Here is a 27,891-nt window from a genome sequence, read left to right as displayed (position 1 = left end):
GCAATACAAATAAAGAATAATAACAGTGATACTTTTCTCATTTGAGGTTACCTGGGGATAAAGTTGCTGGAGGCATATGACTTTGATATACAGTCAGCTATGTCTCACATCCAATTAAGCTTAACCACATGGTCTAACAAGCTCCCATTAGGCCAGTGAGAGCCCCAGTTTGATAGCAGGGCGAGCTTCAAAGATGTGATGCTTGCATTTGTAGTGATTTCCTCCCCTTGTGCTCAGTTTGTGCTGAAGGGCATGAAGGGAACTTCATATTCAGGCGATACATGACCAGCCTGAGAGCTGTGCTTTAGAGGACAGTTGCACAATCTTTACTGCCATTTTCGTAATCTTACAGCTTGCAATACAAGCTCCTGCCCTAACAGCCCTGTGCTCAAATTTCACTGCAATGTGAAAAACAAACAGTCAAGGAAAACCCAACCCATGAAGTCAGAAATACCTGGTTTGCAATATTACTATTTTTTCTTCCCTCAGAGAAAAACACGCACAAAAAAAAAGGCTGTTTTAAATGACAGATGGACCCAGGTCTTGACATACTTCAAGTCTGGACAAAGGAGGATTTAGGCTGTAATGTTTTTAATTTCCCCTTGTCTTTTGGATAGGCCATGTCTGAATCTGGGATGCAAAGAATCCCTGAACTTGCAAGGAGCAGGAATTCCAAATATGAAATCTGAACCCACCTCTGGTAAAAAAGGAGTGGAAGGCACAGGCCATGAAATGGAACAGGGCTTCAGGCAACACCACCAGGCACCCCTGAGACACACTACAGGGTACTTCGGAGAACAAGCATGGCTGCTGGCACAAGACATAATGGAAGGAATACTTTGGTGGAAGCAGTTTTGGCACTTTAGCCACTCTGCAGTATTTTGCAACATCCATGTCATTCTCAGGGATGGCTTCCCCTTCTGGGAACCTAGCTCCTCTGCACAACATCTACACAGGACATCCAGCACCAGCAGTTTTTACAGAATATACTGTGATAGATACTAGGGTCAGGCAAAGAGTGGAAATACGTCTCCAAATCCCCATCTGTCTAGGTTGTTTGGGGCACTTTATAAAAGCATAACTCCGGGATCAATTCTGGCAGTGGTTTGCATACGTATTCACTTTACTACACAAAGCCCTATTGAAATGAACCAGAAACTTGTACGGTTCATTTCAAAGGGACTCTGCAAAATACTAAGCAACAACTGTGCAGAAACAATAGCTTATAATAACGCCAGAGCTGCTGGTGCATCCTGTGTTCTCAGTGCAGCACTCTGTGAGCCATCAGTTGTTGTATTCACCTTAAAAAATTCAGGGAAATAAAGTACAAAAAACAATACTAAAAATCTGGCGTGTTTCCATGAAAACCAGGAAAATTCAGCATTGCCAAGCTGAGGAAAAGCAAGCTTGAAAGAAAACAAAAAGACCCCAAAAGCAAGGATCTTGAGTAAAATGTCTAAAAGAGACATGGTCCGAACATTTAAAAAGCCTCTCGTGAGAGTTTCAAGTCTGTAAGACTCAAAGTTGGCACCCTTTAGAGTTATCAAAAAGAAGCGTTTCAAACACAGCGGTACCTGGAGAACATCCTGATCGCAGCATGGACAATGCTGAAGAGCAGAAGTCAGCTGTCAGCACATTGAAATTGCTCTCGCCATCCTGGGCTCAGGCTATGAGGTCCCTGGGACAGACTGTGGCTCCCTTGGCATTGGCACAACACAGTGCTTAACAACACAAACATTTCATCAATTCACCAAGCTCTAAGACACATGGAGGTGGATGCTGATGGGGTTTATGTTATGCCATCTACTGACTAGTATTAGCACAATGGCTTTAGATGTCCTATGCAAATCCTACTTCTCACAGGGGCAATGAGTGAAATGGCTGAAGATATTTTAAGCAACATTAAAGCCTATTTATAGTCACATCTCCTTTCCTTCCAGCGTCCACTGGAGGATGCTGAGTGCTTCTAAATACTCTGCCTGACCTGATGTGTCACATCAGAATTAAAACTTCAAGAATCCCTGAGAATTCTGATTTAATCTAGGAAACCACTCCCAGCACGCAGAGTGTGAGAAAGAATTGCTCCACTTCTTACAGATATGCCAGCATTGCTTCACCGTGGGAAACAGTTTCAGGCATTTTGGTTTTTAATGGCACTCTGGGCATAGATGCATGTTCCATGCTCTTTATTTCCCCTCCTCTGTACAGTGCAAATTGACAGATATATCATAGAAATAAAAAAAAATAAAGTATCAGCATTCACTCATTTATGGTTCTTCCAGTTCATCCACATCATAGTTTTTTCTTTGCAAAGTGAGGAACAATGCCAGTATCGTCCTGAGGCAGAGGGCTGCCTTCTTCCTTCATTTTCAGGCTCTCTTCTGCAAGCTGGGAGAGATACTTCTGCAATCACATCAAAAACAAAGCATCATTACCAAAACTGAACACACTCAACACATCGAATGCATCTCACATTCTCCCAGCATCTCGAAAGGGAAGAAAGCACATAGAAGCCACATTTTTGGTGAAAGTTCAAGCCAGGAAATATACCTGTGTCAGGCAAACTACCTGAATACATGGAGGGTCTGAGAAGTTCAATGATTTACTCTGTGCCACGAAGGGAACTGGTGACAGAACAAGGAGTGAAGTGACTCCCCATCAGTCTGTGTAACTAGACATCATCTTTTCTCCTTACAAACTCTCTACTCCCACGTGATATAGGGCAGGAACTAAGTCCACTGAGACAACTGAATTATGCTAGTATAAGACCAGTGTGTCAGAAAACAGATGCAGTTCCTGAATCGTAATTTAAAGCACATATGTTACATTTTCAGAATGTCCGGTTCAGAGATATACCTTTTGCTCCAGAACATTTCTTTTTAGGGAGGTAATAATCAACACGATTGAGCAGCACACATCAAGTATTTACATTTATGGTGTTTCTCTAAGATAAAGCCTTTCAGAACGTTAAGTACTCAGTGTGATTTAAAAACACAGACACGGCCAGTGAGGCTTTCAGCCTTTTGGCAGGGCTCTTAGTTGGCAGAGATGCACACAAAAGGGGCGATAAACTGGTGTGGGTCTGAAAATGGTGCTCAAAATATTTATTCAAGGTCAACAAACCTAGAATTGGATGGAAAGAAGCTTCTTCAGCAGCAGCTAGTGCAGACTCACATGGGAAATTCCCACATAATAATGGAGAGATGTTTTTATTCATGACTTACACCACATGCAAGAATAACTGATGTGCACATTATTAGGATCATTAATCTCTCTTTTCTAGCTGAGTATTCATTCTGATTTGTTTTGAAAAGGCCATCTCACATCACTGCAAAAATCTATCTACTTGCAGGATTCCCCCAGAGTACAGTTTGCTCTTTGGCATCCATAGGGAAGAGGTGAGATGAGAAATGGATGTACAAAAACTAAGGGCTGTGTTAGGACTGCCAAGTTGTCTCATGCAAATACAAGTTTCGGATGTAAAAGGTACACCTGAAAGGGACTCAGTAATGCTAATGAATGGGCATACCTGTGACAAAATGATGACTGAATATAGAGTATATAGAATATACTCTGAATATTGAGATTTGGCTGTGGAAATTACACGTCTCACATGTCTTTATCCCCAGGTCCAAAACTCCATGTGGCAGAAAGCCAGAGTAAATGCTACAGTAGTATACAGGCATACAACCTCCATGGAGGCTGGGAAAAGTGATCTGTACACCATGAACTGTAGTAAATCACTAATGCTTGTCATTGGCTCAGATAAGCCATGCATTTTCGGTTTTTAATGATTACCCATCAAAATAAGACTGAGGTTTATCCGCCACCTTTAGCTGACCTTTATCATGAGTACCACAAACACTAGTCTTGAAGTTCACAGGCCAGACATTCAGATTCATTTACAGAAAAATGACAATCAAGGAAAACTATTTTTTTAATTTAAATACAAGTTTTGACAAACGGTGCATAAAGCCAGTGGAAAACCCAATAAAGTGCTGCACTGAGCTGCCAAGGTAGCTTACACCAGATGAATCTGACTACTTTTTGTGGTAGTGGTGGGAGAGATGGCCAAATGATGGATTTTTTGGACATGGAGAACGCAGTGGATCTGTAAATGCAAACAGCACCTGGGGAATTAATCTGTTAAGCTGAAGAGAAGGGAAAATTAAAGAAGTTTGCAAGGCTGACAAAGAACCAGTTGAGGTTTTTTCAGTGACTGCTGAAAGGGGCACCGGACTCAGATGAAGTTGACTGTTTGACTTCAAAGACAAAATCACCATCATCTAAGAAAGGCTTTTGGAAGAAAACTGGTAAAAAAGACTGCTTGGTTTTGCATTCAAACCCAAACATTGAACATGTATTTTGGATGTGGCTCCAAGAGCACCACATGAAAAGAGCAAATGATAACAAATCGCAAACCAACTCTAAAAGACTCCTGGCCATGACAGTGTCACTGTCACTGGACATTGGTATTTGTCATGCAGGCAAGACAACACAGAGTCTGCAGCAGCAGTGCCATAGCTTCACATACAGCAAGAGTCCACAGTTCTTATGCTGGTGGATACGCCATTAATTCATCATAGAAGAGTGATATTTCTTGCAGAGTGCATAAATAAGCATTATTGCAAATAAAAAGAGTTCTAGTAATACAGAACAATTACTTAAAATTTGCTGAGTTTCCACCTGAGGGAGCAAAAGCTGGACAAGACACCTCCTCCATTTAGTAAGGTAAGAAGGACAGTTCAACAGAAGTCTGTTTTCATTGCCATATTTGACAGATTTAATTATAACAGCTTTTGTGGTCTTTTTTTCTTCTACCTCAAGTCAGTGTTATAGATCTATCACAGCACTTATGGGGATGTCTTAATGGGGAGAAAAAAAAGGGGGGAGGGTTCACACTGATTCAGTTTTAGTTAGGCCTTTTTTTCTATGACTTTAACAAAATCCCTCTTCTTCCCATGGGACCAGTTGCCAGGGGCAGGGGCTTTGCATTAGCACAAGTTTCTTTGGAACAGATGTGCATGGGATGGGCAGCCTGTGCTGAGCGGTGCCACCTCTGATGGATCCCTCTGGATTTTAATGTGTGAAGCCAAAAAGGCATGCAAACTGGGCACCTGTTTTTCAAGCTTACACTTGGAGGATCCATTATGAGCAAGCACAGCAGCTCTGCAGGCACAGTCTTTGAAAGCCTCTGTGTGATCACAGTTACATACCTTCAGGAAAGCCAGCAAGAAAATTCTCCCAGAGAAATTATTTGACTCTGAGTGTCACTGGAAAAGCTAATGGCTACCAGCTAGTGAGGAACATAGCTATTCCTTGACAAGAAGCAGTGTTTCAGCATTTACTGTGGTCAGAGGGAAGGACCAGAGAAAGGAGGAGAGCTTTGCTTTTCTCTTCCATGGCTTTTGCTGAGAGTATGCAATGCCAGCAGAAGTGTCTTCTGCAGTGTACACACCCTGCACTCAAGGATATGAGAGGCAAGGCTACCTCCTCTGAGGAGACCTCAGCACAGGGCAGTTGATGTTCATGCTATCATGACTGATATTATCATCTGAAAAGTGATAAAGGTGGGGTCTTCTGGTTGAACTGCAAGCACCCATGATCGCTGTGTGCTCTTATCAAGGGCTGATATGCTTACAGTGTATTCTTATGGAATCCATACAAGTAATGGCATGCTTCTGCATATCCTCATAGAAATTATTCAGCAGTAGTGTTTTGCGTGCTGTTGTGCAGCAGAGGGAGGTGATTTCAATGGGTCACAGGAAATGCTTGGGAGAGCCTGTGCGTCACAAAGTTCTGCGTGCTGAAACATGCTGCACAAATCCCTGCTGATGCAAAAATAAGCCTGGTAGCATTATTCAGCAAGTGGCATGTTTAATGCTCCCGAAATGAAGAAATAAGAAAGGCTGCTGGTGGGCTCACTCCCAGTGATAGAAATGTCTGGGACCATCAAGAGCAGAGAATTAAAGATGTGAGTTGCATGCTGTGCTAGTGATAAGGTGAGAAGATCAAATTATCACCTGGCCCCATTGTATTTGTGATCCAGAAGTTGATTTCTAGGATCTGAGAGTGAGAAATTGGTGCGCTAACGTTGGAACTACTGAAAAGTTTGGCTTCTCTGAATTCCACTTCATCTGAATTCTACCCACAGAATAAAAACCTATTTTTTGTAGCATCATCTATCTTATGCGCAATCCACAAGCGTGCTTTTACCTGAAGATTTTTGTAGTGAACAGTACTTCTGCAGTGACTCGTCTTTGCTGTCTCTTCATTTGTGTAGAAGAGTCCACAGAGCTTGCAGTAAAACCCAGTTCTAGGCACCACAAATTCCACACCTAGTGAGAAATTCTGAATTACATTAAAATGTCAGTTGAAACCCTTCCCCTCCACAATAAACTTGCTTTCAAAGAAAAGTCACTGTTCAGTGAAATGACATAGGTATGAAGGCTGAATCTTGGATTCACCCCTCTGATGTCCCTAGTTTCGCAATACTGAGCTGCTGTTTAACTGTGCATTGCAAATACACCTTCCACTTCTCTCTTACATATTACACATATTTAAAAATGTACCATCTTAAGAATAAAATTGACTGGAAACTTCACTTTGTAACCTCAAGGGCTAGAATAGCGATAGTACTTAGAAGTAAATTCATGCTTAAGATACACAAATTGGTCTTTAGGATGCTGTTGTGGTTTAACACTTCTTATGGGTGTTTTACTCATGATCAGTGCTTACACAGTAAAACTAATACTTTTGTTTATACTGAAAGTATAAGCAACAGTTTTATAACAAAGACTTTTAAATTACTAAGTATTTTTCATATGGAATTCATCTATAGTCCAAGGGAACTTACTTCATCTCATCAGCAACATTAATTGCTATCATCTGCCATTCATCTGGAATGAAATTAGCAATGATCTATAATCAAAAGCCTGTGTCTTTCAACAGCTACCCTTCTGTCATAAACCCTGTTCCTTCACTCTCCTCACATCTGTTATGGAAAATAACTATAGCAAGTAGCCTTAAAGTGACATCTTGTTGAAGCTGTAGGTATTGCAGTGGGCAGCGTTGAAGGCTGAGTGTGGCCTGGGCGTCCAAACGTACCCAGTGGAATGCTGAGTTCGGTGAAGACATCCTCTTGTTCCCAGCCTGGTGGAGGGTGCCTTCTTTTAGATTCTACCTCCGGGTATTCCAGAGATCTCGTTTCCAGGTACCTAGAATTTGCTTAACAAATGAATGAACATATTGAATGAAAACAGTTTATTAGTTTAAAGAGACATTTGTAAACTTCTTGGAAATGCTGGGTGGATCTATAAATGCAGTAAAATCTGGAAAAAAATGCTTTTCCATACAAATCAGAGCTTTGTTCAGTGTAACTCCAACAGCTGTACTACACTGGGCAGCCAGCCCTGTTTCTCCTAGCAAACCATTCTTCTATTTCTAGTTTCACATTTGTAATGTTCTTTCTTTTCATATTTTAATCTTTACACAGATCTATAACATTATACTGGCCCAAGCATGGTCTGACCACCGCTCCACAATCACAGATGGTACTGCATGACCAGTGATGGAGCTGCACTAACATAGAGAAAGGAGGGCCACCAGGACCTGCTGAGAACTAATTCCCAAACTGCCAAAGGAGCTGTGTGGGCAGAGCAAACCTTCCTCTTGTAGGAACCCTGCATCATCATCATCATCTGCTCCCTGGAGCCACCCTTCTCCCATCCTCAGCTCTCCAAGGAGTAGTTTCTGCTTTATGGCTCCTGGCCACTTGGGATGGCTGGTTGGTCCCCGCTTACGGACAATAACAGACATAGGCAGGAGATTCAAGTTGCGGAAAACAGTGTTTTCCTTTGCTGGGGTCAATAAAGCCAGTCAAAAGAACAGGTATTCTCCCTTACCAACATGCAAATTGCTTTTATTTAAAAAAAAAAAGAGGAATTTGTTATCAGAGAACAACAGGATTACAGATAAACTGGTTTGATTCTTATTCTTCAGTTCCTGCATCAAAGAATTGGTTCCCTTACCCTGACAGGATTTCTATTGCATTGCAAAGTTCACCTAGATAAGGGATATATTCTCTCATAAAACAAATACATTTTTGCCCAAACCAAATCCTTCCTGCCTTTCAAGTCTGTAGTTCAAAGATCTGCAATCTCTGGCTATGAGAATGAATTTTTCTTCATTGTTTTAAATACATCTATTACATGATTTAAAAGAAAATAATCCCAACTCCTGGCTGGTTTGTTTTCGAGTTAACTTTAAGCCCATTCCAGGTTCCCTAATCTGCAGCAGAGATCCTGGGAAAACCCGCAAGCTTCAGCTAGCTCTTCTTGAGGCACCCAGGGCCTTTGTGGCAACTTAAGTCCCACTGAAGTTGATTTCTGGGCTTCTAAGCTAGCAGCTACATTTGCAGAGAGCCTAAAGCCTTGCACTGCAGATCCCAGATATCAAGCCCATGATAGAAATCCGGGAAACACAAGCTGCCCTGGAGTTTTCAGGCTCGCTGCTGGCAAGCTGGAAGGTGAGATCCTGAAAACATGGAAGTAACTATGCTCTTGGGATACCTAGTTCTTTCATCAGCTGGCTGCCCAGGGGAGCCAACCTTGCCATCCCCAGTCCCAGGGGGGTTGCACAGCAGTGTTATCTCCAAATATAAAAGGCCTGGTGTGTTCCGGACAAACAGGTAAGTACTGAAAAATGAGGATGTTTCAGATCTGTCCTGAGGGAAGAAGTTAGTTCAAAATCAGACATTCACATTAAATGTTGCAGCATTTTCCCCTCAGAAATCTTCCAGCAGCTTGTGTTCACAACCCCTTCTCCATCACACGAGCTCTGGTAACAGCAAGAAAGGGCATTCCTGGCCAACATGGTCTATGCTGTTTTCCATTTCACCTCATTATACACAGCCCATTCTCTCAAGTTTCATTTGCAAGTGTGATGAGGAACTAAACTCACTTTCAGACATTCAAGATCCTTTTCTTTTTCCTGACAGCTAACATATTAATAGGCAGCTATGATTACATTTATTGGCACTATCTCACAGCATGTCCTATCAGTTATATTAAAGGCAGCATGTGGTAGATAACAGATGATCAGGCAATTCCTACCAAAAGGCATGTATTTGCGTGAACAGTGACTAAGAAGTAACAATCTACGGATGATTTCCATGTTAGTAATGCTTCAGTACAGTGTGTAAGAATACCTACCTTGTCCAGGAGCCAGCCAGACATTACAGATACTTTTCTGTTGACCTTCAGAGACTGTCACTCATTTCATTGACAATTCAAAGTAAATTTAGCAGGGCACTGAAAGAGTCCAGCTAAACTCATGTGAACCTTGACATGACAATTATAGCAGCTTATGCCTTTCAGAAAGCTTGCAACCTGCTTATCATATTTCCTTTACACTATTCAGCTAAAAGGCTCTAATGGTTTAGCTTGGCAAAAGGCACTGGGGTTCTTTTACTGAGCTGCTCCAAGGACAAGTCTTGATGCTATTAGCAACATTTATTCTTGTTAGCAATAAATTTCAGATTACTGTCAAGAGAAAACATGCAAGGCTCTCTGCGGGCTGAAGAGAAAGAAACAGTATTTACCCTTGGCCTCTGGACACTCTTGGCTTCCGTGTCTTGTTTCTTCGCTAGCGTTTTTAACAAGCATTTCCATAACTTCTCTACTCTCAGCTCCTTGTGATCCCATCTGTTTGTAATCATCTATAAATGTATCAGGGAGCTGGAGAGTCTCTTCTTTCAGATGAACAGAAGGTATATGATCTTCGGGCTGTAAACGAGTGTCAGAGCTCTTATCAATTTTTCCTTCCTTCTGCTGGGGATCAGACTCCTTAGCAGATTGGTCTTCCTGCAATTCCTCTGGCTTCTGCTCAGGGTCCAGATTTAGGCTTGATGCTTCTGTTACAGCATCATCATCCTCATCATCGTCCTGGCAGCCGCTAGAAGCCACACTGCCCTTAGCCGATCTAAAGTTTGCTTCTAAAGCTTTACGGGCAAATTTGTCTTCACTCCTGGTTAGGTGGCTGTGATCATTTTTCAGTTCTAACATGGTTGACATACAGGGACACATCTCTGAAGCAGTTTTATTTTTCTGATCAACCGGCACTATTTCTTCAAGCTCAGTTATATCAGGCTCCATAATTAAATCATCTTCTCCCACTTCATCCACTGTCACCAATTCCTCCATGTTAGTAGGATACCAGGTCTCACCTTCTATCTCACTTTCACTCTCCCAATCTCGGTCCTGTCACAAAGACATAAAACAGTTAAGAGATCGGTGATTATAGGTACCATTACTGTCAAACAGTAGGCTTTGAACATCAGTAGCCAGGAAGAACTTGGATCTGGCCATGCCTAACCCCTCTTGTATTTTCGTTTCAAAGACCGATATGTCTTGGTGTTGTGGTTTCAAGCCTTATGCACAAGGACAAGCAATCTCTTTTAAATTATCACATAAACCTCACTTTGTGGAGATTCTGTAACAGCCTTGGGGTTTATAGCCTCTCCAGCCTCCTGCTTCTCACTTTTCTGTAAGCAGTAGAACAAGGTGCAACCTCTTCTACTTTATTATGCAACTGATACTACTGTGTGATCCCCAAGGTGATGATCTACCACTTCCACTGCCTCCACCCGAGGGTGGCAAGAAATAGGCAGCACAATGAGAATATACTGAACCCCAATCTAGACCCTGTGGCTTTCACTTTTTCCTTTAAATCCCTGTTGTGACTCAGGAAACATGGCTACCTTCTGCAGTCATTTCCTTCCATTAGCAAGAGCCCTCTGCCAGGGACTGTGTTTGTAGAAATTGGCCTAGACCTTAGGAAAACTCAGTTTTACAGTTACACTCCAAGGTACATAATCTGAAATACCTCATACATGCAGTTACAGGACTCAGGCACTGATATTTTGCCTCAGAAGTATTAGAATTAGATGGTAAATGTTACTTTTAAGACACATTTGTAGCTTAGATTTCAGCTCCCAGACTCATTGTGCACACATAACCTATTAATAATCTGTATTCTCCTCCTATTTGGCCATTCCTACACTTCCCCTCCTAGAATCCTAAAACAGCACAAAAACTCCAGGAGTTGACACTGTTCTTGCCAGGAGATCAGTTTTCTACAGCAAGAGATATCAATAGCTTCCATATCTGACTATCAACCCATGACCCTACAGATATGAAGCTGGAGGAATTCCAAGGACATTGCTGTCCCTGACTGCAATGCTGCAGCAGGGGTGCTGTAAAGACATTTTTAATTAAAACCAGAAACAATCAGAAGAGGCTACTCTCTATAGTTCATCTAAGGCCAAAGTTGTCACCATTCATCTCCTCCTTCTCCACTAACTGACCATATCTCCTATTCTGGGGCATGTGTCACAAAGTTCTGCACTTCACTTGGGCATACATTACCTACAGTTGCCAGTGCCAAGGGCTATGCATGTGAAGCAATGTACATGGGCAAAGAGCAACTAAAAAAAGAGTTCTGGAGACTTCAGGAAAAGCTATCCCTTAAAGCAGAGGTCAAGATAAGGCAAGTTAATTTAGACAACCCCCTTCTACAACCCTTTTACATGCCTTTCATGGAAGTTTAATATTTCAGTGGGGAGAATGTGCTACCAAACCTGAGTTTTCACTCCTTTTGTCAGGGAAGCTGCACCAACAATGTGTCACCAACCTTCTCTTGTCTTGTGTTTTCCAGGATTTCTCCAGATTCTTTTCCTTGTTTATTAGTTGAAGGTGAGCTCTTCTCTGGAACTTGCTCCTCTTTTCCGAGCTAAAACAAATACAACATACACACGTATAGCAACACACAGTGGTGCTCTAGTGTGTTTCTATTCTGGGTTTAGGGACGCAAAGTCACTCACAAGGTCACATTCTTTATTTCTAAAGTTTATGCAAGTCAACTGAGTTGTGGGAAAAGACCCAGCAATTGGATTCTATTTGCAAAGCTGCAGAGAATGAGAATGAACAAAAAGACATTTAAACAAAATTAGATGTAATTTATATCATAGAACTGGCTGGAGGACAGGTCGGGGAGAATGTGAATTAGTTAAAATTTCCAGCCTCCACTCCTCTGTTCTCTACCCACATCTGTTATGTTGGCTCAGACCCGGTAAGGAGAGCAGTAGCATTAAAACCCTGCAGAAGATCTCAACTGTTTTGTCTGTTGAGGTAAGATCAGCCAAAAATGCAACTGGTTGCACTGTTCATACTTTGGAAGAACAAAACCACAGAACTACCTGGCATTTGGTAAAAGAGAGGTGAAACTGAAGTGTGACTTCAAAACATTCAAACATATTTCTTCCTTTTAAAATAGATTATTAGCAGCAGTCCCTGGAGAAGTATGCCTTTAGCAAAGCCATTTTTAACTTGAAAAACATGCAGAGGAGTGTGCAGCACTGGTGATTTAGGATGCTGTCTGACATTTCTCCCTGACATCTCCCCCCAAGAAACCATCCATCACAGTGAAATACCAGCCAAAGGAGAAAGATGACAAAAGGTGGTGCAGACACACATATCTATGGCATGAGGTAGTGCTGCTGCCTGCTACAGAGACCAGCTGAGTTACAAGACTAGAGATTTCCACAAACCTGGCTCCTACATGAGAAGAGCAAACACAAGGTCAATTAAAAACAACTAAAGATGGCCCTGGCGGCACAAAGCCACAAGCTAGAGATGGACCCCTGCTCAGCAAAGCAGCTCTGCAGCCTCCTGTGCCAGCATCCGCGGGGGTGGATGGCAGCAGTCTATCACTGGGGGGGCTGGGGGAGGAAAGGTGGCCAAGAGCCAGTAACAAGATCCCCATGGGGTGGGGATATGAGCATGGGCTCTACTGAGACTGAGCAAATGAGGCATCTTGATCTGTTCCCATGCATTTTTCCCAGTGGAGAATCAAGCCCACAAACACTGCTGCTTTACAAACTGGGATTATTTCTCCTGAGATCCCATAATTTTACAGGTGAGTTGACTCAGTGGTTCTGCCATGGGAAGAGATTCCTGCCAGCACACTGAAAGGAGTGGTGTGAATTATCCCTGCCGCAGCTGAGGGTAGGGACATATGATCAACAGAAAGTAACTGTTCTGTTGTGTTGACCAAAACTAAAATGTTCCTCACTAAACGTTCATTCGCCATTTTAGCAGTATATCCACCAGTTCCCTGTAATGTCCTGGGAATTACTGTCCTGCAAGTATTGTGCATCCCTGTAAAATACCACTTAATTCCCAGATAACTCAACCCACATCACAGGCAGTGGAAGGAGGTGATGGATGCAAAGAGAGGAGCTATGGGGTATTCTGCACGACTTCGAAGAGAGAGCAGTAGGACAATTGCCCCTGCACACACAACTTGCATGCAGACAGCAGGTTGTTGCTTGCTTTTGTTTCCAGTTGTCTGTCCCTTTCCCCTCACGCACAGAAAGACAATGTCCATGTACTGTCATAGATCTGGGAAAGAGGTGGACAAGATGAACTCCTAAGGTTTCTTCTAGGCCTATGTTCCCTGATTTTATCATGACACACACACACAGTTACACAGTATGCTAGAGATTGGAAGGGATCTCAAAAGATCATCTAGTCCAATCCCCCTGCCGGAGCAGGAACACCTAGATAATGACAAAACATTGCAAGTCACCAGCGCCACACCCACAAGAACTGATCTAAAATAGTTAAAAAAATGCATTACTTCAGCAGCTGCCTTCTTAAATACAGCTCGAGATCTTTATTTACCTCATTCTCAGGAGCTTTGGTTTCCTTCACATCACTGCCTTCAGCAGCAGCATCTTCCTCTTGGTCTTTTTCGGCTTTCTTCACCTTATTCTTATCACTTTGTTTTTGCCTGGAGCCCTCAGATGCTTTGCTGTGCTTCTGTTCAGCAGCCTCCTCCCTGGCAGTGTCCTCGCTGTAAGAATGCCTGCGTTCCCTTAACTTTGCCTCTTCCTTTCTCTTGGATCTCCCAGGTAAATCCTGCAGCTGCCTCTGAAACTTGTCAGACTTTGACTTGGAGGTTTTTCGGTAATAGTCATCTTCTCTGGTTTTGTACCCTGATAAAGGGTGAAGGGAGCCAGGGGAACCACTCCTTAAGTATTTTTCTCTGTGCCCTCTGCCTCCTTCAATCCGTTCATCCAAATCAAACTTGTCCAGCTGTCGGGAATAATGTTTCCTCTCATGTACCCACATGTCAGTCCTGTCCCTCTTCTCATCCCCATTCTCTCGCCATTCTCTGCCGTCTCTTTCCTCTTCCCGGCGAGAATATGGTGACTGATCCCACGACTCTCTCCCATTTCCCCAGTCGGTCCTGCCCGTCCCCATTGGGCTGTGGGGTGAACTGCAGGAAGTAAAGCTGGGAGTATGGGATCGGGGTGACAGGGAGCGGCTTATGGGGCTGCGAGAGCGGGGCCTCTCCGTGCCATACCTGCTGTAGAGGGGAAAAGCAGCTGTAACTAATCCAGCTCATCCACTGCTGTCTACCAAGACCTTGTACATTGGAAACACATGAGGAGTGCCCTGGGGACTGTGAACCTGAGACCCCAGGCCTGTCACAGACATGCACTGCACAGCTGCAGACACAGTGAGCAAGAGAAAAGGCAGTGTCATATCCACAGAGCTCAACTAATCCCCACAGAACTGTCAAGAATATATTCATTCATTTTTAAAAGCGTCACATAGGAGGCCAGCATTAAAAGCCTACAATATGTTGATACCTTTACAATGACCATGATGACTGTACCCTTAATACTCAAGTCATCTAGGGCATCTCTGAGACAAAACTGACAAAGGTCACCTGTTTAAAAGAGAAGTTTTAGGACTGTGATTCCTCTCCATTTTTGCTGGAAGTCCCAGAAGTCAGATAAATGGGAAATACACCCAAATACATGTAATCTGAACTGACTCCTCCCTGCTAGGTCTTGCAGCATCCCTGCCTTTATGCTTTTCATTTAAGGGAGAGTGTGTCCTTCACATGTCAGGTGCATTTTTTTTGAGTCATCATCAGTAGGAAAGAGCTTATTTGTTTTCACAACCTGCACAGTTTCAATCTGATCTTATTATACATGCCCTGTACCTACTATTGTATCCACTTATATTTTTACTGTGATTTGAAGTGAAATCCAGATTAAGAAAGCAAATGAGATAGGAGAGGGAAGCACACAGAATATGCTTTTTCTACCCGCAGGTTTACACAATTATCCAGGTCCCAATTCCAAACTACGGAGAAACTTTACCTGTCCACTTCACGCAGCAGGTCCCTTTCCCTCTGCGAGTGGATGTCCTGGATGATAGCAGCCACATTCTTACCTGGTTTCTAAAGAAGACAAGACACGGTTTAGCATGCTGCACAACTCTCCAAGCTAACACAGGTGATTTGTCCTTCAAGAAACAGCACCCATGCATCATTCCATTATACTACTGCTGAGAATACTGGTTTTTCAGCGTTGTGGTTACCCTCTTTTCTGCAGCTAGTATCTCAACAGCACGATCACAGCAGTAAAATGATACAAATGGAAAGTTTGCTCCATTACGTTGTAGCACTGCCTCCTCGTACTTGGCTGCTGTAACAGGCTTTAAAAAAATTGGCTTGCCCTGTTACATATTCACTATTTCTAGGAATTGAACGTAAGAGGAAACAACCCAGACAATCTCTCCAATATCTGAATTCGATCCCTATTGCAGCCTATCTCTGATCCTCTAGGATCTGCCTTCTTTTCATCTCAGAGTTTAGCTCATTCTGGAGTATAGCTCTAACAGACTATGCTTAGAAGAGAGCTTCAGAAAAGCTAAGTGCAAGAAAGATGCGTATTGGAAGTGCTGATTACTCGAGGTTCGAGATCATTTACAAAAGATGCACTACTCCAGGCTGGAGTGCACACAGTCTGCCAAACACTTGGTGCATGCACCAAACTGAGCAACTTAATCATGCAGGAACCCAGCAGTTTGTTGTGGTGAGTAGCTCATGCATATTCCCCCCTCCATTCTGTACTTTTGGTTTTATGTTTGTTTTTAACAAAGGAAAAGGGCTTTTTCTCCTGCAGAGAAAAATTATCCCATGACCCCAAAAAACTGCCAGTGAGAAAGCTGAAAATCTGCCTGAAATGTAGGCAAACTGCCACACTCTCCATTCCACCTCTGTGTTAAGATGCAGAGTCTCTGCCACCTTACATCTGAACCCCTCACTGTGCCGCACTGAGGAACACTGCCTGGTTCATGAACTTCAGGCAACTCTTTTAAGTCTCCTTTAACTATTATACACATACAGGGGAGAAAGAGACTTTTCCAAAGGTCAAACTAAGCCATCTGAATTACTTGTTTTTAACTCAAGGCTCATAAAAGGCCCCTTAACCTCTTAACTTGGAACATTACAGAGTTATTTTATAAAGTAACTTTGTGCTGTATTAGATAATATACTATGAAGCTTTTCAGCTCTCTATTGCCAGTTCCAGTCCAAGTCTCCATGAAAAAAAGTAATACTCTTTTAACATTACACATGGCAGTACATAAGCTTCCACAAATATCATAGAATCATAGAATAGTTAGGGTTGAAAAGACCTTAAGATCATCAAGTTCCAACCCCCATGCCATGAGCAGGGACACCTCACACTAAACCATGTCAGCCAAGGCTCCAGCCTGGCCTTGAACACTGCCAGGGATGGAGCATTCACAACTTCCCTGGGCAACCCATTTCAGTGCCTCAGCACCCTTACAGTAAAGAACTTCTTCCTTATATCCAATCTAAACTTCCCCTGTTTAAGTTTTAACCCTGTTTAAGTTTTAATCCTCATAAGAGCATGGATTTTTGGACATCACTCAAGTGTCCATATCAGAAGTGTGGTAAAAAAAAATATAATTAAAACAAAATTTGCTCTTTAATTTAGTTCATTTCCAGGAAAGAAAAAGAAATCAGTGTGATGTTCAGCCCTGCCATCACTGTTTGATATAGAGATTGTACTATTGGCTCAAGCATGCCAAGCAGTGAAAAGCATTGCTTCAGGCTTAATGCCTGACTAAAAGGATAGGAGGATCTTAATTTTGTTGACATGTTGCATATTGCACGTAGCTGTGTTTTAGACCTTTGTTAGACCAAGAAATGTGGGGAGCCCACTGAGAAGGAAGCTCAGAAGGGGTTTTTGAAGTAATGGTATGAGAGAATCAGAGAAAATGGGATCTCTTCCAAGAGTTAAAATTTAGAGCAAGAGCAAGCAGCTAAGTATAAAGGATTGTTATCACTATTGGATTGTTATTCATTAATTTACCTTTCTTTTTCCATAATAATAATGCATTAATTGGAAGTCAGTAACCAGCAAGAATTTTTATATGCATTCTCCAGATCATGCCATGGAAACTCAGGAAATCTGATCAGGAATAACTATCTTACCTTCAGCTGCAATTCCTTGTATCTTTTAGACATCCTAATAAGTAACTTGTCATCATTTATCATAGCAGGCTTTTCTTTGTAGTACTGTACCATGGCTTGGGCTGCTTCACTGTAAGCCATTTCCAGAAAGGCCTAGCACAAATGGGGAGAGCTTTAAAATCTATTACATAATTAGAGATACAGAGACAAAAGGCAGCACAATCATTTTTGTTTGGATACTTCTTATGCAAAATGTCTTGACAGTACAGAACTAGGTGCCTTTCCAGCCCTGGACCTGAAACAGTAACACTCAGTCCATTTCTCAGTCTCCTTTTAACTGCAAATAATGGTTTCAATCCAGCTGTTAAAGCCAATAGGCAACTTTAGAAGCCAGTTTAGTTGAAAAATTAAATGCCTGGAATCTAATTTTTCTCAATATATGAAATTATCACCTTTCCCTCTCTTCCTTACTGGTGCTTCTACACCAAGGTCAGCCACTGACAGGATGCAGAACTGTAATGATGCAGCATGCACTGCTCCCAAGACTGTCAGCTGTGTCTGGCATAATTGCAAGGGATCCAGATAAAAGCAGATCAGAGCATGAACAGCCAGAATAAAGCCAAAAAAGAATTAAAAAAGCCTGAATGATGTTAACTAGCACTTTTATTTACACCAAAATAGCATTTGATGTGATTGTAGTTTAACTGGTCTAGGAACATACTCACAACTGGGTAAGGACTGCATTTCGAAACATCACACTACCCACTGGTGTGTATTCTACATCCATCCATACTGTCTGCTGCAGGTATGTGAGAGAAGATTTTCTACTCTTCCCAGCCTACCACTACTGGTAGACTTAAACTACTTACAGTAGGCTTAAACTACATTGAAGAAAGAGCTCTACTACAATCCAGTGCAGATTAAAGTGGAGTGAGGGAGGTGTCAGTGCCCCCTGTAAGGGCACAGCCTTCCTTTAGCATGTGTGCACCAGATCACCCGGTGCAGCCATGGCCTGGGGGCTCTGCCACCAGCCTGTAACTGTAATCACACCATTGAGGGGTTTGCCTCTGCTGTAACAACAGTTCAGCAGTGTAGGATAGCTGACTCAGACTAGAGTGCAAGTCATTCTTCAATGTCCAGTTCAGCTTTATTAGCATGGCTAAGGAAGCAATAAAACCCTCCCAAACAGAACAACAGGAGTCTGAAAGTGAGCCTAACAAATGGCTGAGAGAAGGCCAAGTTATTTACTTTTAAAAAACATTATTATTATTTATTAAAGTACAATTTTACAATACTTCTTCATTGATATGTCTGGGGGGTTTTAACAAGAATTGTGAGGCAGTGGTCATATTTAGGCCATCATCTCATCCTATGAACACCAAGTTTTTTCTTCTACTCTAACAGCAGGCTTCATATATTGAAGTTCCTATTACAAAACAAAAGGTTTCCCCCCAAAGACTCTGTCTTCACATCAATATATCTTTATACCAGTAGACGTCAATACCAGTGACCCCAAACGTACAGTACCTGGTTAGTGGATTTCATGAGGATATAGTTGGTGACCTTCCCAAATGGGAGCCCCAGGTTAATGACATCATTCTCTGTGCAGCTTCCCTCAGGGAGGTTGCAGATGTGAACAACTCGACCCAGTGTAGATTTCCTCTGGGGAAACTGGGGGGGAAAAAAACAAATCAAACCCATGTTTTTGTCTTAGATATTCCATCCACTAAATCAGACCTACAGTTCTGTAAAAAATGAAATGTTCTGCTCTGTTATTAAAGGACAAATACTCTTCTTTAAAACCTTGCATTTTAACATCCTTCTTTAGAAATAGAAATGGGAAGGGAAATGTGTAACTGTAGCGCAGTATGCAATGGAATCTCCAGCCCTGGAAACGACAACGTCCAGAGAAGATTTCTAGAAGAGATGCTCTTGTTCAAACAGGATTAATGATACTACTACAAAAGCTAAGTTGCCACCTCAAACCTGATGGACTTCATAAGTCATAGGGGCTTCAGCTCCCTTGCATGTCACAGCAGAGGGCTGGGCTGCCATAGGCACAGGCCACTGTACTCAGGATCAGAGAGAGTTTGGATGCCCCTTGGTGTCTGGAAATGGAGGGTGCCCTTGTCACTGGGAGGTCTCTGCTCCTCCTGACTAGGTCTCTGCATGGCCAGTCCCCATCTGGTACCCCAGCAAAATCCCTATGGCTTCTCTGCCAAATCAGACAGCTTTCCTGAGCCTGTCTGCATCTATTGGTCCCACTGGGGGGTCTGTGCCTTCCCTGCACATGAAGACACCGTGCACTACCTGCTGAGTGCCCTCAGCAGACAGTTTGCAAGCAAAGCATGAGAAATTAATATTTTCAAGTATTCTATAAAATATCCATTCACGTGGTGCTTATGGTTCCTGGAAATTAAACCAGATGCTCACTGCAGTCCCCATGTATAAATTCATATAGATGTCAGAAATCAGTTTAGGGATTGTAGAGGTGTTCAGGATAGCAGAGGCTGAACTTCAATCCTCCTTCTGCACTGGTGAAACAGACTGGGCCTGGTGTAAAAGTGACCTCGTTTATCTTGTAAGAAGACACACACTGTGCCTCAGGTTGGAAAACCTACTACTTTCCCCTCTCATTACAACACACAGTAGGAGGGACTTCTCCCCTGGGGACATAGTGATCACTGGACAGGCAGACAGGCGGAGCTACCAAATTGGGCTGGCACAGGCAGGCAGTGGAGGTGCAGTAATCACTTCCCAAGGGTGTTAGTCTATTTTGGAGTGCTGGGGCAGTTCCCAAAGAGACGCCCATCTGCCTGACATGGAAAGCAGGCTCTACACTCCCTGTGCAAAGAGGCACCAGGGTATACTCAGAGAGGAACATAATTTACCCCAGCTAATGACACGCAAAACATTGCTCACACAGGATTAAGTCTTCCCAGACCACTTCCCTGTCTATGACCTCTGCTGTTAGGATTTTACTGAAGAAGTAACTCTACCTTCAGTTAAAATTGTGTCATTCAAGGGGAGATGCAAATCGTGTAATCTTGCAGGATCAAGTTCACCAGAGCCATCACAAATGTTTGGCTTGTCAGCAAGTTCACAAGTTACAGAGCTAATGTTATCTTATTTACACCTTTATCCCATTACTCTCCCTCCAGGCTTCACCACTTAACCATTTGTGTGGTTTTGCTGCAAGACAATATATTATACAGTAGTCTGCTATTTAGCTTACATCTTACAGAGCTTGTCCAGGTGCAAAAGGTAAGTCAAATAAATGCAGAAATCCAGAATTACATTTTCTGTGGCAGAAAAATAACAAAGGCCTGATCCTGAAAAGATGAAGCAACTCAACTCCACTTGAACATAAATGAATAGAAAAGGCAGTGATGGCTGTCTGCATCTGGCAAGGAAACATGTAGTGCACAACAGAAGAATACAACTACAGCTAGCAGAGGAAAATGAAACTTTCCTGACAGCAAATGCAGTTCCCAGTGTAGGAACACCCTTCTGTTTCTTTTGTCAGATCAGTTAAGGATGGTATGTTAGGAGTCTGTGGGATTAGAAAGACTTAGGTGCTCCCGATGGAGGCTCCAGAGTCCATGTTCTGACACCTGCACAGCAGTACCTTAAATCAAAACAACTGTAAAATGTTACCACCTCCCCACAATTGGCAATAGCTTAAATCTAAAGGCTATGCCATAAATCTGCTGTAATTCATGATTAAGAAGTGGTCATGTGCTCATACCAGAAGTCAATGGGCTGTACCAAGCAATAATCTTGTCAGCTGATTGAAGTTAAATTGGGTCCATTCATTAAAGAGAGCTGTAAATCATAGCCAGAAAACGAATAAACACCTTCCATATCCACAGACAGGAAGTTAGAGGAGCTGTTGTGTGGTGTTGAATGTAATTTTCAATGAGATTCTAAGTTAATTTTCTTTGCAGCTGGTGTCTACAGGGGTTTACCAATGCAGTTGCACAACTGCTACAAAAATAATTTGATGCACAGCAGTGATATGCATTCCCCAGCACATTTTTCCTATTGCAGCTTTTTCATTTCCTGTTTCTTGCTTTTCAAATTCCTCGAGCTTTGCCTGAATCTTTTCTAAAGAAGAAGCTGTCAGTCCCATCCCTCCAGTGCTAATGGCTCTCCATGCCCGAACGAACACTTGTAGCACTGCATCTGCCTTTTAAAGAGGGGGAGAGTTATTTGCAGATGGATAGCAGAGAGCAAGCTCTTCCAGAAATCTGAACACTTTGTTTATGATTACATGCAGGGTCAAGTATAATCTTCCATTGCTCAGTTAAATGGCAGCAGCTTAGATGAAAGTGAATACTACCGTGCAAAGGTGTAATAAATTATAAGCCACCTGGTTGCAGGGTGAATGACAGATGGCAAACTCCATCTTAACACCTCTACTATAGCTCCCTGCCCACACAATGAGCTTCTGAAGAAGAGTATTTACAGGCTCTGGGAAAATCAAATTATTCAATTAATAATTCATTAATTTCATCATTTTGTTACTGTCTTGCATTATTATAATTAATGAAATTATTATTCAAATTATTATTAAATCAGAATCAATTATTGTTTCTTTTATCTTTCATAGTACTGCAGGGCATTGAGAAGCAGGACTTCTGCCCGCAGCTTAAATGATAAATAGTGACAGATTCTAAGGAGAAATGATCCTGGTATTAGCACTAATTTCATTTGTTGCAAGGTTGACAGACATGATGAAAAGGAACATTCCTCTACACCCGCTGCTACTCCACCTCTGACCTTGGAGGCAGCTGTCACAAGCAGCTCTGCTCTCTGCTCCCCTGCACACACAGTGTCTGTTCCAGGCAGGCAGAAGATAAAACCCCTCCAAATAACCTCTTGCCCAGCAAAACCACACATAGAAAATGGGTTGAATTAAACAAATCTGGGTGATGTTTCTGTAGGCAATGCCTCATGTGAACTGGAGTAGCGCACGGACGCAACTCAGCCTGGCTTTCCAGAGTGTCTGAGGACACATCAGGATATATACACAAAAGCTAACAAGGTGAAAACTTGAATCCCTGGAATACTACTGCTATTCCATGAATGCCCTAACACTAACCCTTGATGTCTCCAGCTTTAATCATAGCTTTCCGATACATGTGCTTCATTTTAACCCTAACAACTTTGCACTTCCATCATGTAGATGATTTGCTTTTAGTTGCATTTTTTCTCTCCACATTTTTTTTCCTTTTAAAATCTTACTGCTTTGTCAATGTAAGAACTGCTTTTAATGTTATCTTTTTTTTTTTTTGGCATTTTTTTCATTATTTGGTGATGAATTAATGTGTGCATTACAGCAGTAGCACTGGGGACCTGTGTTGAATGCAGGGGAGGGGAGAATAAACCTAAGCCATGGAAGGATGCACACCAAACCAAACTTGCTCGAAGGCTACTGGGAGCAGTAGATGATATGAACAGTACCCTAAAATAAACTAAGAAAAAGTCCAACATAATGAATTGATCTGAGACCTCTAGGTGAGTAACAGTGGAACTGCAGCCACTGCTTTTGCCACTACTGCCACCTGGGAGAAGCACCTCAGCATGGGAAGGGCAGAGAACAATTGCTACCAGTAAATAACCAGAGAGATGGAAGTCTATTTGCTTGGATCAGTTACTCAAAGTAAGTAAAAACTAACCCAAATCTTCATTTCAAACTGAAGCTGACCTTTCTGAGTTGAAGAGACTCAGAAAATGGGGAAAAAAAAGTCAACGGGATACACACAAAACCACTTACCCCCCTCAAAAAATCTAACAAGCAAACAACTTTTAAACCCCTACAATCAAGTTCTGGTTTGGCCAAATCAAAAGCATAAAAGATCTGCAGGGAAGTTGAACTAACATACTGACTATTCAGATTATTGTTTAAAAAGAAGCCTTCATGGTTTTAATTCCAACAAATAGAAGTGGCGTCTACAAGATTCCCGACACGGAGATCAATTTGCTTAGGTACTCACGCTTACCCCTGATGGAGGAGAAGGAAATGTAGGACCTGGCTGGCCAAAGGATCTTGCTGACGTGGTGATAAAAGATGCACCGACATTTGGTGGATAATCTGAATAATGGATTATACACATTGCATGAAAATCTTGACTCACATTAAGTGCATTAGTGTGCTCAGTAAGCAATGCCCCATTTACATAATAACTAATTTCATAGTGTCTACACCAAATTATACACTGTTCAGTTGTACTGTGAAAACAAGTCATTGCTTGAAAGGAAAATAAATTCATACTTTGAAAGGCACATTTTTGGCTTTTAGCTTTTCTGTGCACAGCCTCTAAAAAGTTTTCCTTGGAAACTTGTATCACATTTCATTTTAAATGTCCACTTTCCCCCAGAGACTAACTTCCCTTTAAAACAAGTGGTTTTAACTATTGCACATACAACCATTCACCTTCGATACTAGATGGATTGAAAACTGCTGCATTATTTGGGGATAAATGCAATGTTCCATCTGCTGAGCTTAACACACACCGGATACCAGTGCTGGAAAAGAAAAGAAAAGATCTTTAGGAGCATGCATAATGTGACATAAATATTAAAGCATAATAATTAGATAGTAAATTCCTGGTGTAAAGCCACTGAATAAGGGATGCTCTGCTAGAAACTCAGTTGGAAGAGTGTCATCAAAATAATACTTACTTATCTGAAAAAGCCATACATTTTTGGATGTGAAGACTTCCCTTAACGTGCTGATCCCAGTCCTATGTTGAAACAAAGAGATGATGAGAACAGGAAAAATCCTGAAACAAATTTACAAGAGATTGCTTCTCCATTCAGTTTACCTTAGTCTAAAACCAATACTGAGATGCTGAAGATTAAACTGTGTGATGCAGAGCCAAGTGCACCTTCATCCAATGCATTTACTAATTTGTTATTTGTAGGTTAAATTATCAGGTACTTTACAAATGGAGAGCTTCTCTGTATTAGTTTTGAAATCCAGTATATTTCTATTAATTCAGTTACTTCACTCTAGCTCAAGAGCTCTTCAGCTCTTCCATGAGAGTGCTGAGCACCTTCAACTCCTGCAATGCCCACAGGAAGGTGCTCAGCAGGCAGGGCAGCCAGGACAGTGCTTATTCCTTGCAATAGATCAGGCAAACTTTGTCAAAGTCCATTTAGCTATTTACACTTCTGTCATCCAAATGAGGCAGTGCATTAAACACTGACAAACAGATCAAATGAAACTCCCCATGATGACATTTCCCTGACCTTTTGAAAAGTTTAATGAATAAAAAGAAATGCCCAGCATGGCCCACGTGGGGGCTGCTTCAGACCAGCCCCGTAGCTGCAATAAGCACAGCAAACCCTTTTCCAAGCAGGTGCTCAGAGATTAAAAAGGAAACATGAACAAGCAAATACATTCAAATACTCCAAAGCCCTGCTGTGTGTAAGCACCAGGTACTACTTCATTTGCTGGCCATCTTCCTTCCTGTATACATGTTCTAATGTTATCAGGCCACCATCAGCATGAGCACGTGCCTTTGCTGTTAGGTGCTGGTCCTGTGCTGTGGTGGAAAAGGCCATGAGGAGTTGTTGAGCAGGGCTTACCAGGGGGCCAGCGCAACCCCAGCAGAGCCCACAAATGGCTGTGGGGCTCAGAGGGCCACATAAGTGGCCTTCTTCAGACCTGACCTATATAATGTGACCTGGGACATGGGCTTTCTGCGCCACCGGGAAGCTGCTTCCTGAGGGTGAATTTGGAGCTCCCTTGGCAGTATGAAGACAGAAGTGGGAGTGTGGTCTGCACCGCACGTGCTGAGCAGCTTCTTGCTTCCAGACCAAAGTCCCTGGGGACCCTGTGTCTTAAATTTTCCTTACTGATAAGAGGAGGAGGAGGAGAGCCCAATAAAGGATTATCAAATGTAACTATTATTAAAATAAATTTATCAAAATGCACTGTTTTGTCTATGCAAGCTGCTTCCACAGAGCTGTTAGGGGGAAGCCTTTGGGATCAGAACCACAAAAAGAAAGGGACAGGCAGATAAAACTGTGGATGTATGGTTGCAATACCAGCTTGAGAAGGGGAAGATCGGCTTGGAGCTCCTCCTCCCCTCGCTTTGGGCCCATGAGATGATCTGCCACCGCAGCCTGGACTCGCATTCCTCACACCAGCGCTGTAATCTCACTGTCTTTCACAGCGGAACAAACCCAGATCTTGAAACCCCAGTAATCACCACAGAACAGATGTACGACACCCTATGCAGAACTATGGCCCTTTGTTTCCACTCCTCCCAGTGCACCTCCATGGGGCAAGAGGCCACAGGAGCCAGCAGCCGTATCAATCACCAGCCAGCCTGTTTAAGGGTCCAAACCACGCACTGGGGGTGCCCTAAACCCACTCACCTTCAGATCGAAGACCTTCTTGTCGCACAGGGCGCAGACGTGTGGGAAGTGGAGGGGGGCCACCCCACGGAGGTCACCCAGCTGGTGCTGCGGCAGCGGGCGTGCGGGCAGGTCGGGAGCGCCGCCGCCCCGCTCCTCCTTCTGCCTCATGCGCGGGCTGCCGAAGCTCTGCTTGCTGTGGTTGAGGCGGCCGAAGGCGGGGGGGGTGGCGGCGCTGAACTTCGTGTCAGGTGTTGGCTCTTCGGGGTTGTAGAGCTCGTTTCTTATTTCATACTGCTGCTGACTCGCTGTCGGCCACAGGCTGCTGTCGCCAGGCGCGAGGTCAGGCTTGTTTTGGCTGGGGAAGTTAGGGATGTTTTCCCACTGGTTGCTTGTCCCGCTGCCATGCAACACAGCGCCGGGATCTCCTTTCGGATGGGAGCCCGCGTGCGGGTCGCCGGGGAAGGCCCGTGCCGTGCCGTGCTGTGCCGCTGCCCCATAGGCTTCCTTAGGAAAGGCTGCCACTGCCGCCTCATGCTGCAGTTGACCGGGAGCCCCAAAGTGACCCTCGTAGCGTGGCCCTGCCGGCGAGGAGGCTGCATGGGTCCCACCGCTGAGGAAGCTGTGCTGGTCCCCCTCCGGGCCGTACACCTGAGGGGCGGCAGCGGTGGCGTTTTGCTTGTTGTACTCATAAAACCCCCCCGCAGCCGCGGAGCTGGAGGTCCCTGCCTTGTTGAGACCCACCACCACGGGTTGCTGGCCCGAGGTCGGAGCCATGACACCTCCAAAGGGACTCATGATGATGGCGTTGGGGCCCTGCGCCTGAACAGGCCCCAGCCCGCCCCCCGGCGCGGCCAACGCTGGGCTCTGTGCGGGGAAGGCAATGCCGCCGGAGGGGAACCTCGTGCCAGCCATGGCGGGCCCCTGCGGCGGCCCCGCGGCGTGGCCCTGCGGGGCGTTCATCACCGAGGGGTGCCGCAGCTGGTTGAAGAGCGGCTGGGACATGGCCACTTTGGAGAGCACCTGGTTGAGGACGGTGGCGGCGGCCGGGTTGTTGTTGACGGCGGTCTGAGCCAACTTCAGCCGGTGGAGCGTGAGCTGCGCCTGGAGCTGCGCCAGCTGCAGGCTGGCCGGCGAGGGGAGCAGTGGGTTCGGGGTGCCCACGTTGAATGGACTCTTCTCCAGGAGCTTGGCAGCACTGCAAAGGATCAGGAGCTGGGTTAGCCGGATTCACACAGCATCTACCTGCACTCGCCTCCCCAGGACGGAATGCATAGCTGCTTCTGGAGATCTAGCTTATCTAAACACAGGGAAAGCAAGGTGGTGATTGAGAATGCAGCCGGACTGAGAACACAGCCGTAAGACAACATCCTCCCTTCCACATCTGCGGCTGCATCCCTCTCAATCAAAATGCTACCAGGGAGATAACTGTTCCAAAGATCTTGCTTTAAAATCCACACTGCATCCCTCATCAACCTCCAGATCAGGCCTTCTGATCATTTTAAGTACCCATAGAAGTCACACCTCTAATGCAGACCAAGAACAAAGGCAACACAAGTCCTCCCACACCGTCCACGAATCTACAATCTCTCCTCTTTTCTGCGCTTGATGCAACCTCCATCCTCCCTGCTGAGCCATCCTGATTTTGTGACATTACCTTTTCTCCCTTTTCCCCTCAGAGCATGGGGATGTGAAGAAAAGGACATCAAATGGTACTGTAAAACCAGCCCCGTAGGTATGTCACACCTAGCACATCTGGCTGCACAAAGCAAGATGAAATATAGCACATGTATTTATTTTAATTGTTTACAGTTCTCATTTAATTAATCTGCATGGCAGCCTGCTCTGTAACCAAGTATATTGTTTCCCTGTTGTGCAGATGCAAATATAGTGGGAATAAAAGGGAATGATGTGCCAGAAGCTGGAGCAACTACAAACCATCCTGAAGAGTTTTCCCAGTTCGGTTGGAATGTAATGCAAAATTTCTGCAGTGCCAGCTGGTGAAAATCAAGGTCTTTATACTGCCTAGAAATTAGAGGTGCATTGAGTATTCTCCTTCAAGTCTCATACATGAAATGAATAAATGATGACTAAATTGTGTGAATTCCAGAGCTAGGAAAATAGGAGATGATATTTTCAGGCATTGGGAAGCACCTTTGG

General features: G+C 43.6%; 1 protein-coding gene across 8 annotated transcripts in view; it reads right to left on the bottom strand.

The window, feature by feature from the left end:
* Positions 1–2,169: 2,169 nt before the first annotated feature.
* RBM20 (RNA binding motif protein 20) overlaps positions 2,170–27,891 on the bottom strand; it is a 111,953-nt gene continuing 86,231 nt past the window's right edge. For 6 of the 8 annotated variants that reach the window (XM_062607848.1, XM_062607845.1, XM_062607849.1 and 3 more), the window contains exons 2-14: positions 25,753–26,929; positions 24,049–24,110; positions 23,801–23,892; positions 23,361–23,458; positions 18,889–19,032; positions 17,383–17,514; positions 15,236–15,315; positions 13,743–14,430; positions 11,692–11,790; positions 9,602–10,259; positions 7,108–7,227; positions 6,217–6,338; positions 2,170–2,403 (exon numbers count right to left, since the gene is read on the bottom strand). In XM_062607848.1, the coding sequence (XP_062463832.1) occupies positions 2,293–2,403; positions 6,217–6,338; positions 7,108–7,227; positions 9,602–10,259; positions 11,692–11,790; positions 13,743–14,430; positions 15,236–15,315; positions 17,383–17,514; positions 18,889–19,032; positions 23,361–23,458; positions 23,801–23,892; positions 24,049–24,110; positions 25,753–26,929 (3,583 nt within the window). In that variant the 3' untranslated portion in view covers positions 2,170–2,292. The remainder of the gene's footprint in view (positions 2,404–6,216; positions 6,339–7,107; positions 7,228–9,601; positions 10,260–11,691; positions 11,791–13,742; positions 14,431–15,235; positions 15,316–17,382; positions 17,515–18,888; positions 19,033–23,360; positions 23,459–23,800; positions 23,893–24,048; positions 24,111–25,752; positions 26,930–27,891) is intronic. The other 2 variants (XM_062607846.1, XM_062607847.1) reach the window with 2 other exon arrangements.

This window comes from Pezoporus occidentalis, unplaced genomic scaffold (genome assembly GCF_034315485.1).
Source record: "Pezoporus occidentalis ecotype Australia unplaced genomic scaffold, CSIRO_AGI_Poc_V1 ctg127, whole genome shotgun sequence".
NCBI lineage: Eukaryota > Metazoa > Chordata > Aves > Psittaciformes > Psittacidae > Pezoporus > Pezoporus occidentalis.
The sequence above is the reverse complement of the archived record's forward strand: the minus strand, read 5'-3'. Positions and strand labels throughout refer to the sequence as shown.